General features: G+C 39.5%; 1 protein-coding gene across 2 annotated transcripts; it reads left to right on the top strand.

Moving 5' to 3' along the window:
* The first annotated feature begins 365 nt into the window (after positions 1 to 365).
* tagln (transgelin) lies at positions 366 to 15,131 on the top strand. 2 transcript variants are annotated; one of them, XM_078532744.1, is made up of 5 exons: positions 366 to 506; positions 9,453 to 9,652; positions 11,079 to 11,253; positions 12,475 to 12,577; positions 13,981 to 15,131. In XM_078532744.1, the coding sequence occupies exons 2-5, from the start codon at positions 9,473 to 9,475 to the stop codon at positions 14,123 to 14,125; spliced, it is 603 nt and encodes a 200-aa protein (XP_078388870.1). In that variant the 5' UTR covers positions 366 to 506; positions 9,453 to 9,472; the 3' UTR covers positions 14,126 to 15,131. The 2 variants fall into 2 exon arrangements, with proteins under 2 accessions (XP_078388870.1, XP_078388878.1); XM_078532752.1 differs by lacking the exon at positions 366 to 506 and adding an exon at positions 986 to 1,056.
* The last annotated feature ends 465 nt before the right edge of the window (positions 15,132 to 15,596 follow it).

The raw sequence follows: 15,596 nt of genomic DNA, 5'->3' as shown, positions 1-15,596 counted from the left end.
ATATATTCAGATAAATCGGTTCAGCCTCTCCCTTAGTAGCTTTTACACACACACACACGCTCTTTTAATCGTGCGATTTTATATAAACCCCCACATCTGAATATTCTACAAAAGTGGCCAACATTCGTGTTCTTTTTTACAAGTTCTGTTGGAAACTGACAATAAAGAGTGATACCTTTTTTTTCCCAAAAGGATCTATTTTTCTGCTGTCCATAAATGGACGCTCTGGTTTTAAAAGACTTTGAAATCACCATAAGTTTGGAATGTGGGGAATGTGTCAATTTCCACGAACCTGCTTCTGGCTTTATTGTCTTTCTTTGTGCCTTTCACCAAATAAGGACGCCGCCTCAATATTGATTGCCCATTTAAGGCGTTGCTTTCCTTTTTTCTCCATGAGCTGACGTCATGGCGATAAGGAGACCTTTTTTAGTCTGAGTTCCAGCCCAAAACCCACACACTCTCTGGTTACTAGTGAGCCCAGCAACATAGGTGTCTCCTGTGGAAAAGTAAGTGGTAACATCATGTAGCTAAGTCGCTCTTCCAGTTTCTCGGTTGTCGTTCCTGTTGAATTTGCTTTGGCATGGGTTGGTTTCTTTGATTATGAAATGTTTAATAACAAGTTTTCCCCCCCCCCAAAAAAAAACCGATCTAGTCTTAATTTAATCTTTAATTTAGTTGGGGTGATTTGAGTTGTGCACCCGCAATAAGTAACATTTGGAACATCATTGACAATATTGTTAAGATGTGTAAATTTTTAAACTGGAGTTCAGGTGGAACTTTTTTGAATGCCCTGTTTTTGAAGTTGTCACTTCGTATCTACAGGTGTAAGTCTGTCAGGTCAAGGCAATGTGTCTCGGAAAGTTTATTTTAAGGTAACCTGCAACGTTTAAGGTCTTGGGAGTTTGCTGTCCCTGTTACTGCGCAACTGAGAGTGTTTGTTTGTGGTTGAAATGTTGGGTGTGGCTCACTCTGAATCCAGTGGGGCTTTAGCAAGAAACATAAAGTTTTCTCTCTCTCTCAAGATGCTCTTTGTTCGGCAGGAACTTATTATTGTTGGTAATCTTATCCTCCCCAATATTTTAAAATAGGAAACGAGTTTAAAACCGTACTTTTAAATTTGTGCCATCAAGACGCTTTGTGATCTAGGAAACGCGACGGCGAAATTCGCTGGTGAATTGGGGAAAGTAACAATTCATGGAGTTTAGAAGTAGAAAAAAATCATTCTAGATGTAGTCGAAAGCGGGATTTTTCTTCAACAGAAAAGCAACTCATGGACTTAGTTTCCCCCCTGCTCAAAATACAGACTGTTCCCTTTTTTGATCTGATCTCCCTAATCACCGTGAGACATCCTCACTGGTTTAATTGCTTTAAATGACGGGTTAGTTCTAATCCTCAGGGAGAGGTGAGCTGTTGTGTGAGTTGAAAATGTGCAGTGTAATAAAACGCGTTTAATCAGGATAAGTATTTGGGTGAGAATTTAAAACCATTACATTCACATCTACCTGAAGTGTAAATGGATGACTTTATTCCTATTCCAAATCTTCATAGCATCCATTTCCTGAGACCCACTTGCCCTCACTGGTGACCTCATCGACTGATCCTTCCTTCCAGGATACAGAATTTTAAGCCCCTTTGTGTATTCTCCTCTAGCCTTCTACACTACCGCCCCTGACAGGCTTTCAACTGATCTCTTGTGCACACCGCCCTCCCTTCGCTATTTGGCTGTTCTCTGGAACTCCCTCCCTTAATCAGTCTAGCTTTGCAGTAAGCTGCTGTCACCTGGATGTTCCAAGTCTTTTCATGCAATTTATTTTTATCATGTCTTGGGCCATATATGAAAGTTGTGCAAATGAAAATTGCTAATGGGTGGGGTGTGGTAGGGGAGAGAATTGAAATGGTTCCACATTTTTTTTGCTGAAGATTGAGGTTCCTTTTTTAAAAAGTGAGTTTGTTAAAGTTTTGAAATGGGCAGCATGGCTAATAAATCTAGACTGAGGGAAGTTGTAGGTTTCACAGTGAGGCTTTCGTGTTGGCTGTAGAGGTCATAGTTGTGGCTGATGTGTGAAGAGATTTTGGGACCACATCAAATGCTACTTAAAGCTTCATGCTGCAATTTTTGGTGTGCATACCTTTTCTATTCAGCTCCATTTCTTCTGTGTCCCTTGCATTTCATCCCTGGGCGTGCTGAGAGGTTGAGCTTGCAACCTACTTAAGGGGGAGATTTGAGATTTTTCCTTTTGGAGATGGAGTTGCCAGCCACAGCACCAGGGCTGAGTGGATCTCAGACCATCTCATAGGTGAGAGTGAATCTCATAGGTGAGAGTGAACCAAGTGTATCTGTTGTGCCATCTATAGACTGATTTTTAACAGGTACTGTGGAAGGCTAAGAACATAAGGTTAAACTACACAAAAGTAGAGAACAAGGAGGGTAAACATTCAATGCTATACCCTCAAATCTTGACCAAGCTTTTGGTCCCCTGTCCCAATATCTCCTTGCATGGCTTGATGTATTAATTGTCTGACACTTCTGTGAAATGCCTTGGTGTTTTGCTACATTAATGTGCTCTATAAATGGGGAAAATGTGAAATTATCCACTTGGCAGGAGAATAAGAGGGAAGCGTATTATCTAAGTGGTGAGAGATTGCAGAGGGATCTGGGTGTCCTAGTGCATGAATCACCAAAAGCCTAGTATGCAAGTAATTAGGAAAGCTAATAGAATGTTATCGGTTATTGCAAAGCAGATTGAATACAAAAGTAGGGAGGTCATGCTTCAGTTGTACAGGGCACTAGAGGGATGACATCAGGAGGACTACGGTATACAGTATTGGTCACTTTATTGAAGGAAGTTAGTGTTGGAAGCAATTTAGAGAAGGCTTACCAGACTGATACCTGGAGTGGGTGGGTTGTCTTATGAGAGGTTGGATAGACTAGGTTTGTATCTGCTGGAGTTCAGAAGAGCAAGAGGTGATTTGATTGAAACAAAGACACTGAGGGGTCTTGACAGGGTGGATGTGGAGAGGATGTTCCCCCTAAAACTAGGGGTCACCCTTTTAAAAATAATGGGTCACTTATTTTTTTAAAGAGGTGAATTTTTTTCACTTGAGGGTTGTGAGTCTTTGGAGCTCTCTTCCTGAAAAGGTGGTGGAAGCAGAGTCTTTGAATATTTTAAGGCAGAGGTGGATATATCCTTGGTAAGTAAGGAGGTGAGGGATGATAGGTTATCGGGGGGGTAGGTGGGGTGCACATTTCAGATTACTATCTGATCAGCCATGATCTTAAATGGCGGAGCAGGCTTGAGGGGCTGAATGGCCTACTCTGCTGCTTTTACATGTGTAAATACAAGTTGGTACTGAGAGTAAACTTAATGCTTCCACAAAAACCCAAATAGTTTGAGTGCCAGTGTTTTACATGAATGACTGCAATGAAAGTTCAAAAAGGTTTGATACCACAATGTTCAACTGTTAAGGCTTGGTGTTTTGAACAGATTTACTGGTTGATTAAGCTTAAGAGCTGAAATGGAATAAATGGATTCCTGGGTACTGGCAACTAGAGCTAAATGGTACTCTAAACAGTTGCTTGTTATCAAAATGACTTTGTACTATGGCTAACTTTTGGCAGTACTGACTGTCAAATAGGAAACCTTGAGACAAATCAAGGCCACCATAACAAGCCTTAAAATGAGAGATCAGGAAAAGGTGAAGGTCAAAATATCCAAAATGTTGTTGAACAGCTTTGTAAATAAGGAATGAGACTCTGCCAATGCAGTAGCAGTAAAACTACTCTCGTGCACATTTTACCAGTGTCGGCCAGCTCAAAGTACCTGACAATCAATCAGTTAAGTCTGGCATGTTGCAACCAGCCTATCCGTAGGGTAGGGTGGGGAAATAAATGTCGGATTGCCATCCAATGACTGCTACTGGAAATGGGAGTGTGCACGTAGGAGAAAATGGATAGAAAAAAGCCCATTCAGACAAGGTGCAGCCCAGTACACTATCTGCCTACCCTCGTCCTTGCAATTGCCTGTCAAATGTTGGTAAATTCCAGAAGAACATGTAATGTGGTAGCCTATCGCTCAGCACATTCTCAACTAACTGTCTGTCAATACAAATAGCCTTTTGCTTAATAAGCTGATGTTTCCTGTTAAAGTATTGTAGTAAATGTATACCCATAGCAAGTTCAAATAGTCCATTGCCAGTGGGTAATCACCCAAAATAAATCTGACATTTAGTGTAATTTTTGCCTCCATAGATCTTTTGAGTATTTTTAAACCATATCTAATGGGGCTGAGTCCATACATTTTTTTTTAAAAACACAAATATTGTGCTCTACAATTGTGATGAATTGTGATTCATTACTATTTGGGCTTGCATGTATGGTATGTGGTACCCTTCCTGGAAACCTCAAAAAAGCAAAATACTGCAGATGCTAGAAATCTGAAGTAAAAACAAACTCTGCAGGTCTGGCAGTATCTGTGGCGAGAGAAACAGAGTTAATGTTCTTGCGTTCATCGCTCTCTCGCTCCTGCCAGACCTGCTGAGGTTTTCCAGCATTTTCTGTTTTTCAAATGCAGGAAATCTCGAATGTTTACACTGCTCGTCAGTGGGCTCTGTGGACCCCCATTGGAGAATCCCAATGGAACCTCCAGGTCTTTGTTTGACTGTTTGGGCAGAATTCTGTTTAATGGGGGGGTGAAAGTGAAGAGCTAGTTGTTCATACATAATGGGATATAATGTGCTTCTAAAAGTGGCATCTGGTATTAACAGCACCATTCATGCCCATGAGGGGCAACTTTATGGCAAAGTACACCAACCATCAGCCTGCCTTGCTATTCTTCCATGCTTCTAACAGAAGCACCAAGTACTGGCTGATTGACAGAAGCTGGAGTTTGGTGTCACTACTTGTCCTCGGTCAACCCTAAGGCCATAAGACATAGGAGCAGAAGTAGGCCATTTGGCCCAGAGTCTGCTCTGCCATTCAATGAGATCAGGCTGATCTGATAATCCTCAACTCCACTTTCCTGCTTTTCCCCCCATTAATCTTGATTTAACATCTTAACTTGTGCCAGAGCCTTACTTTAAACGTCAGAGGAGTCTCTGGCCAGTTGTCAGGTCAAGTTCAATTTAGCAAAAGACTGCAGAAGCTGAATAAACAAAAATAAGCTGGTCAGGCAGCATCTGTGGAGGGAGAAAGATGTTTTTCAGGGCGATAACATCCTAGAAACAAATTCTGATGGATAGTCGGTCTCGTAGTTTTGTGAATCACTTGAGCCCTTGGCCAATTGCTAGTGAGACCAACAATTCAACTTACAATTGCATTCCAATACAAATATTTTATGAATTTAATGAAAATATGGCTGACTGGGCAATGTGAAGATGGCTTGTATCTGAATGGGTTTTTCCATCCCATTGGCTACTTTTTGTCCCTTGAATAGGCAGAAATATCTTGCCAGCTTGTTGCTATTTTTGTGAAGTTTTTGCAGCCTTTAAAAGAAAAGGCTGAAATCTATTTGCCCCTTTTTAGGGTATAAATTACCTCCTTTTAAGTATTGTTTTTTTTTGTTGGACTATTCGGTGAAAATTGAGGCCTATTTCTACCTGGAAATGTAGGGCCTTCCACTTGTGACTGCTGCAGCCTGCAGTAAGGTGCTGTCTTCAGGAGGCTTCGAGTAGTAAGTAGATCCTGTCTACTCTTAATTGAAAGTTTCTCAATGCAAAAAAAATAAATAAATAAAACCACTCGAAATGTTCAATTACTTGAAATAAGTGGAGTTCAGTACAGCAACTGAATTATCAGACCACCTGAATGAAATGACTTTGGATAAGTGTTAAGGTTTTGTAACCAATGCCCTAGCCTGTCGTTATTAGCAAACTTAATTTCTTTAATTCTCAATCTCTTGTGTAAGGGTCTTGATTGCTTTAACTGGGAGATGCCAAATTCTGTACTGGCTGCTGCAACAGCCAGAGGGGAAATGGGAGTTTAGACTTGCCAAAAGCAGCTGTGAGGGGGATGGTGGGAGGGGAAATGAATGTATTCCAATTGTATCCATAGTACCAGTTGAAGGTACGTAGGATGAAAATGTCTAGTGTATCCATCATAGATATAGCATTTTAAATTCTTCTAATATTTAAAAAAAATGCATAGAGGTAGAAAGTCAGTCATTCTTGCAGTAATTTTCTGACCTTTCCATAACTTGCATCTCAAAGTAATTAACTAAGCAGCTGTCAATCTATCTACCAATTTTTAACACCCAAAATTAATTGGCCTTGTAATACTTCCCTCACAATGGCCTTATAATCGATAGTGTTCTCAAGACAGGTCAGGTTAGCACAGGATCAAAGGCAATTCTACCCACTTCAATTCCTCAATCCTAATAAATGTCTCCCCTTTAACATCCAATAATTCTGGTTGGGGTATGGTTTGTCTTAAACACAATATGTGGAAGTTATTCCTTACATTTTTTTTTAATGGGAAGTTATTCCTGAATATTCATCCTCCAATGACCTGTGGTACAATTTTTGTATCTAATGTTTGAAGTATGCTCATACCCTTAACTATCTAGTGCAGGAGATCCTGTGGGTAGCAACCCTGCCTCTTGAGCTGGAAGCTGTGGGGTTGTGTCCCACCCCCAAGACATTATGGCCAAGGAAAATGTTCTTAACGCGGCCAAATGGGTTGAATATCAACTTTCTAATCCTTCCAACATGCCAATGGCAGGTGGTAAGAGCAGGAGTGATTCCTGATCAACCATGAGATGGAAAGATGGTTGGAGCCTCCATGATATAGCTGCAGACTACAACATGCATGTTACCACCAACTCAAACTCCAACGATCTAGTATATAAATTCAGTTCCCAGCTCAAAGCCCCACTCTGACTCTGACACTGGTGAGCAACCTCATGCCTCTTTTCTCCATTGCCTCCAACTATTGATCCCCTCTCCTGTTTCTTGCTAACCAGAACTGGGTACAATATTTAGTGTGATCTGATAAGACTACAAAGTTTGATCAACTCTTATGACACATTTGACTGTTTTGTTGGCTATATTGTTGAACCTACAATGCTAATATGTTCAAGAGATCTCTATCTATGAATAAAGCATTGGAGGATATTAGTGCACACAATATAGCCAACTTTCCATGCATTTAAAGTATAACCTATTTTGGTCAACACTTTAGAACATGGGAGAACCTATCTTGAATCACTGGTGCCAATGAGTATAATTGTCACAACTGCTTTCTCACTTGCAATACTGATCAGAGGAAAATATCCCATATTTAAGTTGGATTGCATGATATTTTCATGCCCACCCAGATCCTGATGTGACTTAGTACCAAACTTGTCTTTGAAATTCAAATCTCAAATTCAAATATTGCATGTCTGTCGTGAGTTGCCTTTCTGCATTAAGAATGTAGATCAGAGAACCAAATGTTAATCATTTGCAAGTTCAAAAATCAGTAGCTAAGCAGTCATTGTACAACTATCACCACATTGGCACATCATAAACTGTCTCTGTATTGATATATTTATATAGCCAGACCAGGGATAACACACCTGCTCTGTATTGCTGTATTTGTATAGCCAAATCAGGGATATGTCACCTGCTCCTCAGAGTGACATGGAATCTATTACATTCATCCAAGCAGACATATGGGCCTCAGTTTAACATCTCATTCAAAAGGCAGCATCTTTGACAGCAGTGCTCCCTCAGTACAGCAATGGAGTGAGGGCCTGGAGTGGGATTTGAACATGGAACCTTGTGATTAAGAGGCAAGAGTGCTACCAACTGAACCATAGCTGACACTGGAGACTTTGAAACCACACTTATATTCTGCTTTTAACATAGTAAACTAGGTGCTTAACACAAGTATAATACAATAATAGCAAGATCAGTACTTGTCAGTGTGGGGCCATTTTAGTAATGAAGAATTTTTTTAAAGCAGTCTTATGTCGACTAGAAGCTTTGGGGGGGTGGTGGTAGTCAGGTTTTGGATAGTTCTTTTGCTCCTTTTCTACTCTTGTCAATTCATCAAATCTTGAACTTCCACAGAGTCTTGGTTGGTAACACACTCAGGAAAGCTTCTCCCATTCTACTTGGTTGTCACATTCATGGTTGATCACCCTTCTCCATGTTAGTCAGTCATCCATTCCTCTTCCAATCCTGCTATGTTAAAATCTCACTGCTGCACCTTTCCATCTGGTCATGGGCTCCTCTTCCTGGCAGTCCCAGCTCCATCACTTTCCTCACTATTTCCTGTCTTGCTCTCTTTGTAACAGATGATCATACCATTTTGACCTCTTCTCCACTACTTTCTTTGATCCCACAATTTTCACTGACCACCTGATGATTCCTTATTTTGTCTTTTTTGTTGGTACTCATGTCCATCTCATTATTATCCAGTCATTGTTCCTCTCCTTGATGTTGCTAAGTTCCTGCACTATATAACCAGGCTGGGGTCTCAACTGTCTTGTAGATTCTTACTTTGTTTCAGCACTACCTTTCTATCGCAACTCTCCCTTGCACTTCATCCAAACCTGTTATTTATTTTCCATCTACTGATACCAGTACTTAAAGCTACTTGCCTTTTTCCAACTCTTCACCTGTAAGCTTTACACCTTCACTCTGATAAATCCCCTTTAAGTGAAGTTATGGGTTCAAATCCTACTTGAGCATATGTAATGGGTCCCATAGCACTTCGAAGAACAGTGAGGCTGCTAAGTGCCTCTTTAACCAATAGCACCAAAACTAGTTTTTAATCTGGTCTTGTGGCTGTCCTTTGGATCTTATCTGTGTGTAAATTGGCTATTGCATTTGCCTACTAAAGAACTATTACACTTGAAAGTAATTAGTTGTAAAAGCACTTGGGATGTAGACTTTTTCCTGGCATTTTTCTCATGAGAAGCACCTAGTTTCCTAAGTATCATGTTAAAGGCAGAATATAAATGTGTAGTTGGCTCCATCTGCCAACTGTGGTTCAGTTAGCACACTCACCTCTGAATCACAAGGTTCTAGGTTCAAGTCCCACTTCAGGACTTGAGCACAATCAAGACCCTCACTCCATTGTAGTGTTGTGGGAGCACTGCTCTGACAGCGGTGCTTTTAAGAGATGTTAAACTGAGGCCCAATATGTCTGCTTGGGAGTATGTAAAGATTCTAGTCACTTTCTTTCAAAAGAGGAGCAGGTGAGTCATCCCTGGTCATCTGGCCAATATTTACCCTTCAATTGACAGAACAAATTATCTGGTTACTATCACTGCTGTTTGTGGGTTTGAGTGCTGAGGACATAACTAGCTGTTGCATTTACTGCATTACAACTGTGGTTGTGAAATGCTTTCGGTATAGCCAATGAAATACTTATTGAGACATTGGGTGCTCACTGGAAAGTGCTATATAAACTTGAGCCTTTTTCTTTCTGGTGATGGTCCCTAACTCTACCAAATTTTCTTCTGCCACAGGTATTACCTAACTGACAAACATGGCCAATCAAGGACCAGCTTACGGATTTAGTAGGGACATTCGGAACAAGATTGAGAAGAAGTATGAACCTGAACTGGAGGAGCGGCTAGTGGAGTGGGTTATTGCTCAGTGTGGGGCAAGTGTGGGTCGACCTGAACCAGGGAGATTAGGTTTCCAAGCTTGGCTTAAGGATGGCACAGTGAGTATTCTATTAAAGGAATGGGGTTACAGATCATTCAACGATTAGTCCAAGTTTGAAGCTGATCAAAGCCTCTAGTTTGGTTCCATTTCTCAATGAAAAAATGCTATAATAATAGTCAGTGTTTTTTATAATCCCCCTCTAGTGAAGTGGAAACTGTAATAACCATTTGGTTGAGCCCCTCAAATTGGGAAGCCACTTGAATAATAGTGTCAATTTGAAACTGAAGGTCTGTCTCCATAGCCCCTTTTTTGAGATTTTTAAATTTAATCTTTCTTGGGATGTGGGCATCACATGTGGGCCAGCAGTTGTTTGCCATCCCTAATTGCCCCTGAACTGAGTGAGTTGCAAGGCTATTTCAGAGGGCAGTCAAGAGTCAACCATATTGCTGTGAGTCACATGTAGGCTAGACCAGGTAAGGATGGCAGTTTTCCTTCCCTAAAGGGCATTATTGATGGGTTTTTATGACAATTGACAGTTTCATAGTTACCATTACTGAAACTAGATTTCAATTTAATATAATTTAAATTCTACTAGCTGTCATGGTGGTATTTGTACCCATGTCCACAGAGCAGTAGCCTGGGCCTCTGGATTGCTAGTCCAGTGATATTGCCACTACACACACCATCTTGAGTGTAAATCCAGATGCCAATAGTAGGGTAAACATTTCCTTACATACATATTCAGATTAAATGCATGTAATCAGATAATTGGTATATGCAGTGTAATACTTTGAGCAGCTAATAGATGTACAGCTTTTAGAGGCAAAACAGGGGGAGTGGAAACAGCAAGTACTGCTGCAGCTCCTGATGTGATCCCAACCCAACTTCAGTTGAACCTGAAACGCATCAGATATTATCCAGCCCAGATATCTTTAGGAGGCTAAATGTCTAATTTGCAAACTAGAGTACAAATTGGGCAAATGTCACAAACTGTATAATGAAAATGATGCACATAAGCTACAATACTTATGAAATTTTTTGTATCTTTCTGGGCTGAAATCATTCTCCTGAGGGCTGGGATTGTTCAGTTACTGGTGTATTCAACCTTAAATTAATAGGTTCTTTTTGGGCACTAAGGGGATGCAGGGTTAGGAAGCAAAAGGAGTTGAGGTAGAAAATCAGCCATGATCTTCCTGAATGGTAGCAAGCTCGTGTGAACCATATGGTCTGCTCCTGCCCCTAGTTATGTTCTTGATATTTGCATGTGTAATTATAATTAGTGTAGGAGATTTCCTTTATTAATAGGAATGCATTGGATAGAATCTCTATGGTTGCCAATAGAATTTCAATATGGGGTCCAGCACTCTTACCTTTCACTTATTCCAGTGAAATGTAAGTTGAAACAGATTGTTGGTGCTTGTTATTGCCATGTACTTGTGTTGTGATTTTATGTTACATCATCTGAAGTACTACTTCTTCTGCAGGTACTGAGTCTACTGATTAACAGTCTTTATTCAGAAGACAAGAAACCCATTAAGAAGATTCAAGACAGTGACAAGGCTTTTAAACAAATGGAACAAGTGTCACGATTTCTGATAGCAGCTGAGGCATATGGAGTCAACAAAACTGACATCTTCCAGACTGTGGATCTGTGGGAATGTATGTGTATATTTTAATTCACTTACTTACAGGATGTGGGCTTTGCTGGCTAGGCCAGCATTTATTGCCCATCTCTAATTGCTCTTATAAGGTGTTGGTAAGCTGCCTTGAACTGTAGCAGTCCCTGTGGTGTAAGTACATTTGAGTGCTGTTTGGGAGGAAGTTTGGGGCTTCCATGTTTAGTGACAAATGCTTACAAACTTTTTTTTTAAGGTTGATACCATATTCTAGGTGTCAGAACATTTTGTCTGGGTATCACTAATACTGACTGAAGTGAAATTTGGACGTAACTGTATAATACACTCCTAGACCATAATTTTATCTACATCACCCTCCCATTTTAAAAACTCAGCCATTTATAAATGGGCCTAGCCTGGTGATCAGCTGACAGTCTAGGCCTACATACATGAAGAGTAGACAGTTGGGTTGTGCTGAGCAGCCAGGATCCTGTTCCCCCAGTCGGGAGTCAATGATCTCCAAAAGGAGAGAAAGCTGAGCAGAATTATATCAACAAATATAAATGTACACTCCATTAATTAAGTGATTATGATGGGGTAAATCTACAGACTACAATATTCTATTAAGTGAATATTATACACCATTCATTGTGGTAAAGCTTCACATGCTTTGGTTGTATTTAGTGATCCAGGTATGAATTGCACTAATTTTGGAAGTGTTCAGGTTTCTGGTCAAACTATCCTCTTATTGAGATGTAAAATCCATATGGACCAGCACAAATTTGGCAGTAGCTTGGGAAGGTAATTTTAAAGTTTCATTTAAATAATGAAAGAGTTTTTTTCATGACTGTGGCTGAGAATGGGTTAATTAGTGCCTAGTCCATCAAATGAGTAAATAACAATTTAAATAAAACATACAGAAATATTTGCTAAGTATAATGTTGTACAGTAGTTTTAAAAAAAAAAGTTTTAAACATGCCAATTATCCCTTGTGCCCCAAGCTTTATTTCAAAAGCTGCCTCAGCAAAAATGATATTGTTAATTCAGTGCTGGTTTCCAGAGCAATGTTTTTTTAAAAAAAACTACCACAGGATTCCAGAAACTTGATTCACGCTTTAAATTCTGCAGCCTTTGGGTGAACCTGCAGGTCAGGCCAGTGTTCTAGTTTTAACTGTTGGATTGTAGATCCTGTAGCACTGGACCTGTTCCATGTGGATGTAATATCTTCAGTGAATACACTTAACATTTTTATTTTCTCTTGCAGCAAAGGATATGGCTGCAGTTCAGAGAACACTCATGGCTTTGGGAAGTATTGCAGTAACAAGAAATGATGGACATTACCATGGTGATCTAAACTGGTTCCACAAGTGAGTAGTTGTGTTCATTAAAATAGTCAGTGAGTACAAGCATGTTTCCTTGACAGCTGTAAACCCACATAATGACTGGGTTGAGGGAGCAAATGTTTGACTAATGCCTTAAGTGCATTCTCCCACAAGTGTAGAAGTGGGACTTGTGACCAACTATATTCCTCCTGAATTCTGATGAGGCTTTGTTGGCAATAAATTATGCCATTGACCCTGTATGCATTTTGAAGCATTGCACTGTGAAATTTTTCAATCATTTGGATGATTTGGTAAATTCTATTCAAAACCACCATGGGTTCACAAGTTACCCAAAAATAAGCATGTACTATTCTCAGCACAAAGTAGGGAGTAGGCTACAGTAGGTATATCTATAGGGTTAAACTAAAGCTTGTAACAGGATGACCCTGAATAACAGAAATATCTTACACAATTTAAAAAAAAAAACTTTCACTTGGAATGCTGGCACTTCACATCATTGCATTAATTGTTCTGCCAACATATTCCCAGAATCTCTCATTCATGAGGGGACACTAGTTATCTTCACCATTTTTAAGTCACACCAGATGACTTATTCCTGGTGACTGGATAATCAAACTGGCCTGTTGCAAGATGTTGCTTCCAAGCATGAAATTGTGGATTGACATAAAGGCAAAAGTTTTTGTTGATTTAAAGATGATTTTACATGTATTCTGACTGTCTGCAATTACCTATCATAAAAACGTGAGCCCAGCCACAACTTGTAAGGTATAACAGCACATTCTATAAACACATGGCCTTTATACACTAGAGGGATTGTCCTGTAGCGTGTTCAACTTTAATGTTGGATTAATTAAAGGAATGGAACCTTGTTTTCCCCTCCCCCTCATTCAGTGTGTCACCCAGGCATGTAGAGGACTATCCAATCCATCAATGTTTGACAATTTGTAAACCGATGTAGTAATGATTAAATGTGTTCTGGAAAGTTTAAGGCACAAATACTCTGGGATGGGAGGAATCATTGAGTGATCCAACATCACCTTGCAGTGTGAAGCCAATCCATGTAATAGTGACTGGATATAGATGTGTTTGGTTCCAGCAACACCACAGGTGTAACAAATTAAAACTAGCTGAATCCAGACTGCAAGGTGGAATTTGTTAATGGAAGTTTTTCTCTGTACCTTGGTTATTCTTTATTCAGCTCTTTGATTAGGTGGACTTCTAAATAGAATCAGTTTTTGGCATTGGAGAACAGCAGGGAATCTTAACTCATGTTAAAATTGAATCCAATTTACTTCCAAGTAATTTTCTAATTGTTCAGAACAATTACGCAAAGTTGGAGAGTTGTTGGGATTGTGCCTTTGGATTCTACATGGGTTGCATGTTTGTATCAACTGGACAATTAACTTGATGTTCTGCTTTCACTTCAGGAAAGCGCAAGAGAATAAGCGTGAGTTCACAGAAGAGCAACTGGCCCAGGGGAAGAACATTATTGGCCTCCAGATGGGAAGCAATCAGGGAGCATCGCAGGCTGGGATGATTGGCTATGGACAAACCAGACAGATCATTAGCTAAAAAACAATACTCATTGAACTTTCTGTAAAGCATGATTTTTACCATTTCAAAAGTCAACACAAGTCTAAACAGCTCATAACACTAAACCTTCAATCGTGATAGACGAGTAGTGGTTATTTATTTGGCAGTTTCTAAAAAAAAAAATAAACTTAACCAGTTTTATTCCCCTTGGATATGGGCTGTAATTTGGAATGATTGCAAGACAAAATATGCATACCCACCCTGAGCTGCCAAGGACTGCATGTCACATTGCTAACTTGTAATTGTGGAATTGTGTGTTATAGCATGTTGGCAAGGCTTATTGTTTTGTATGGCTTAACCAGTCTGCTTTATGTTTTACTTTGTCACTGTCAATCTATCTAGTTACTAAAGAAATAGTGTACATTTAAAAAGAGTCAATTATCATTTGAAAGACATTTTTGGAATAACTGAGGCAGAGCGTAATAACAGGATTGAATGACTTCTGTAAATGGCCAAAGGAATTCAAAGGGAACACATGAAATGAATACATTGCCATTCCAATGACATTCCTATTTTTTTTTTAAAAAACTTATTTTGCTGCTCACCTTGTTTCAACAAGTTACTCTCTCAAAATTCACCCTCTCTTGTCATGTATGCAGCACTGATGCTGTGGGGAATGTTTACTTGCTAGCAAACCTTGATTTCCAAAACATTATTATCCAAGTTTAAGGAAAAAATGTTAACTAAAGTAAGCACTTACAACTCTGCTAAGTAACAACTGTTTATGCTAGGAGCCAATAAATGGGTGTAGTTGTAGCATTAATCTGTTTAAGCAGGTTGTCTTGTAAGGAGGACTCATTTATGATCAATTTCTGAAACAAATGTTGTACAAAAGGTGTGCCTGCTGAGAATTACTGTTTTCATGTATGTTGTACATTAATTATTTGTTAAGCAAAAATTCTGAATTGTTTTAGCCCTAAATTTTGTACATTTTTTTGCTTTTGTCATTTTGAAACCATAACAAATAAAGTTGAGATGGACAATTGTTAGCATCTTAGTGACTTTCACTGCCTTGCTCTATACAACTCTTTAAAAAGATTATTCTTTTGGATTTGGGCATCAGTGGCAAGGCTGTTGATAATTGGTCACCCCACTAGTAAGAGTGTGAAATTACTGAAAATCACTTGCCACCAATCTGATCTAATGAAGACCTTACTAAGGAAATGAAAATAACTTGCATTGGGAGAGACCTGTTCTCCCAATGAGGTAATGATAATGATTGAAATAAGTAATGTAGGAAATAAAGTGGCTATTCAGCACAGCAGAATTCCACAAAAAGCAGTTAACATGACTCTCAGGTTTATTTGAGGGATACACATTGGCCAGCGTACGAGGGAAGATGCCTCTGGTCTTATCCAATGATAACATTTGTAATCTCCCATCTGAAAGATGGGACTTTGACAAGGCAGTACCTCAGTATTGTGCTGAAGGGTCAGTATAGATGTTTATG

Source organism: Cetorhinus maximus, chromosome 2, assembly GCF_964194155.1.
Source record: "Cetorhinus maximus chromosome 2, sCetMax3.hap1.1, whole genome shotgun sequence".
NCBI classification, from domain to species: domain Eukaryota; kingdom Metazoa; phylum Chordata; class Chondrichthyes; order Lamniformes; family Cetorhinidae; genus Cetorhinus; species Cetorhinus maximus.
Note: the sequence above shows the minus strand (reverse complement) of the source record. Positions and strands in the feature narration are given on the sequence as shown.

What these genes read in the sequence shown, in the direction of transcription:
- tagln (XM_078532744.1), top strand. Translation starts at nt 9,473, where the DNA reads ATGGCCAATCAAGGACCAGCTTACGGATTTAGTAGGGACATTCGGAAC. An exon ending in CTTGGCTTAAGGATGGCACA is followed by an intron (nt 9,653 to 11,078) that starts GTGAGTATTCTA and finishes CTTCTTCTGCAG; the next exon opens with GTACTGAGTCTACTGATTAA. An exon ending in GACTGTGGATCTGTGGGAAT is followed by an intron (nt 11,254 to 12,474) that starts GTATGTGTATAT and finishes TTTCTCTTGCAG; the next exon opens with CAAAGGATATGGCTGCAGTT.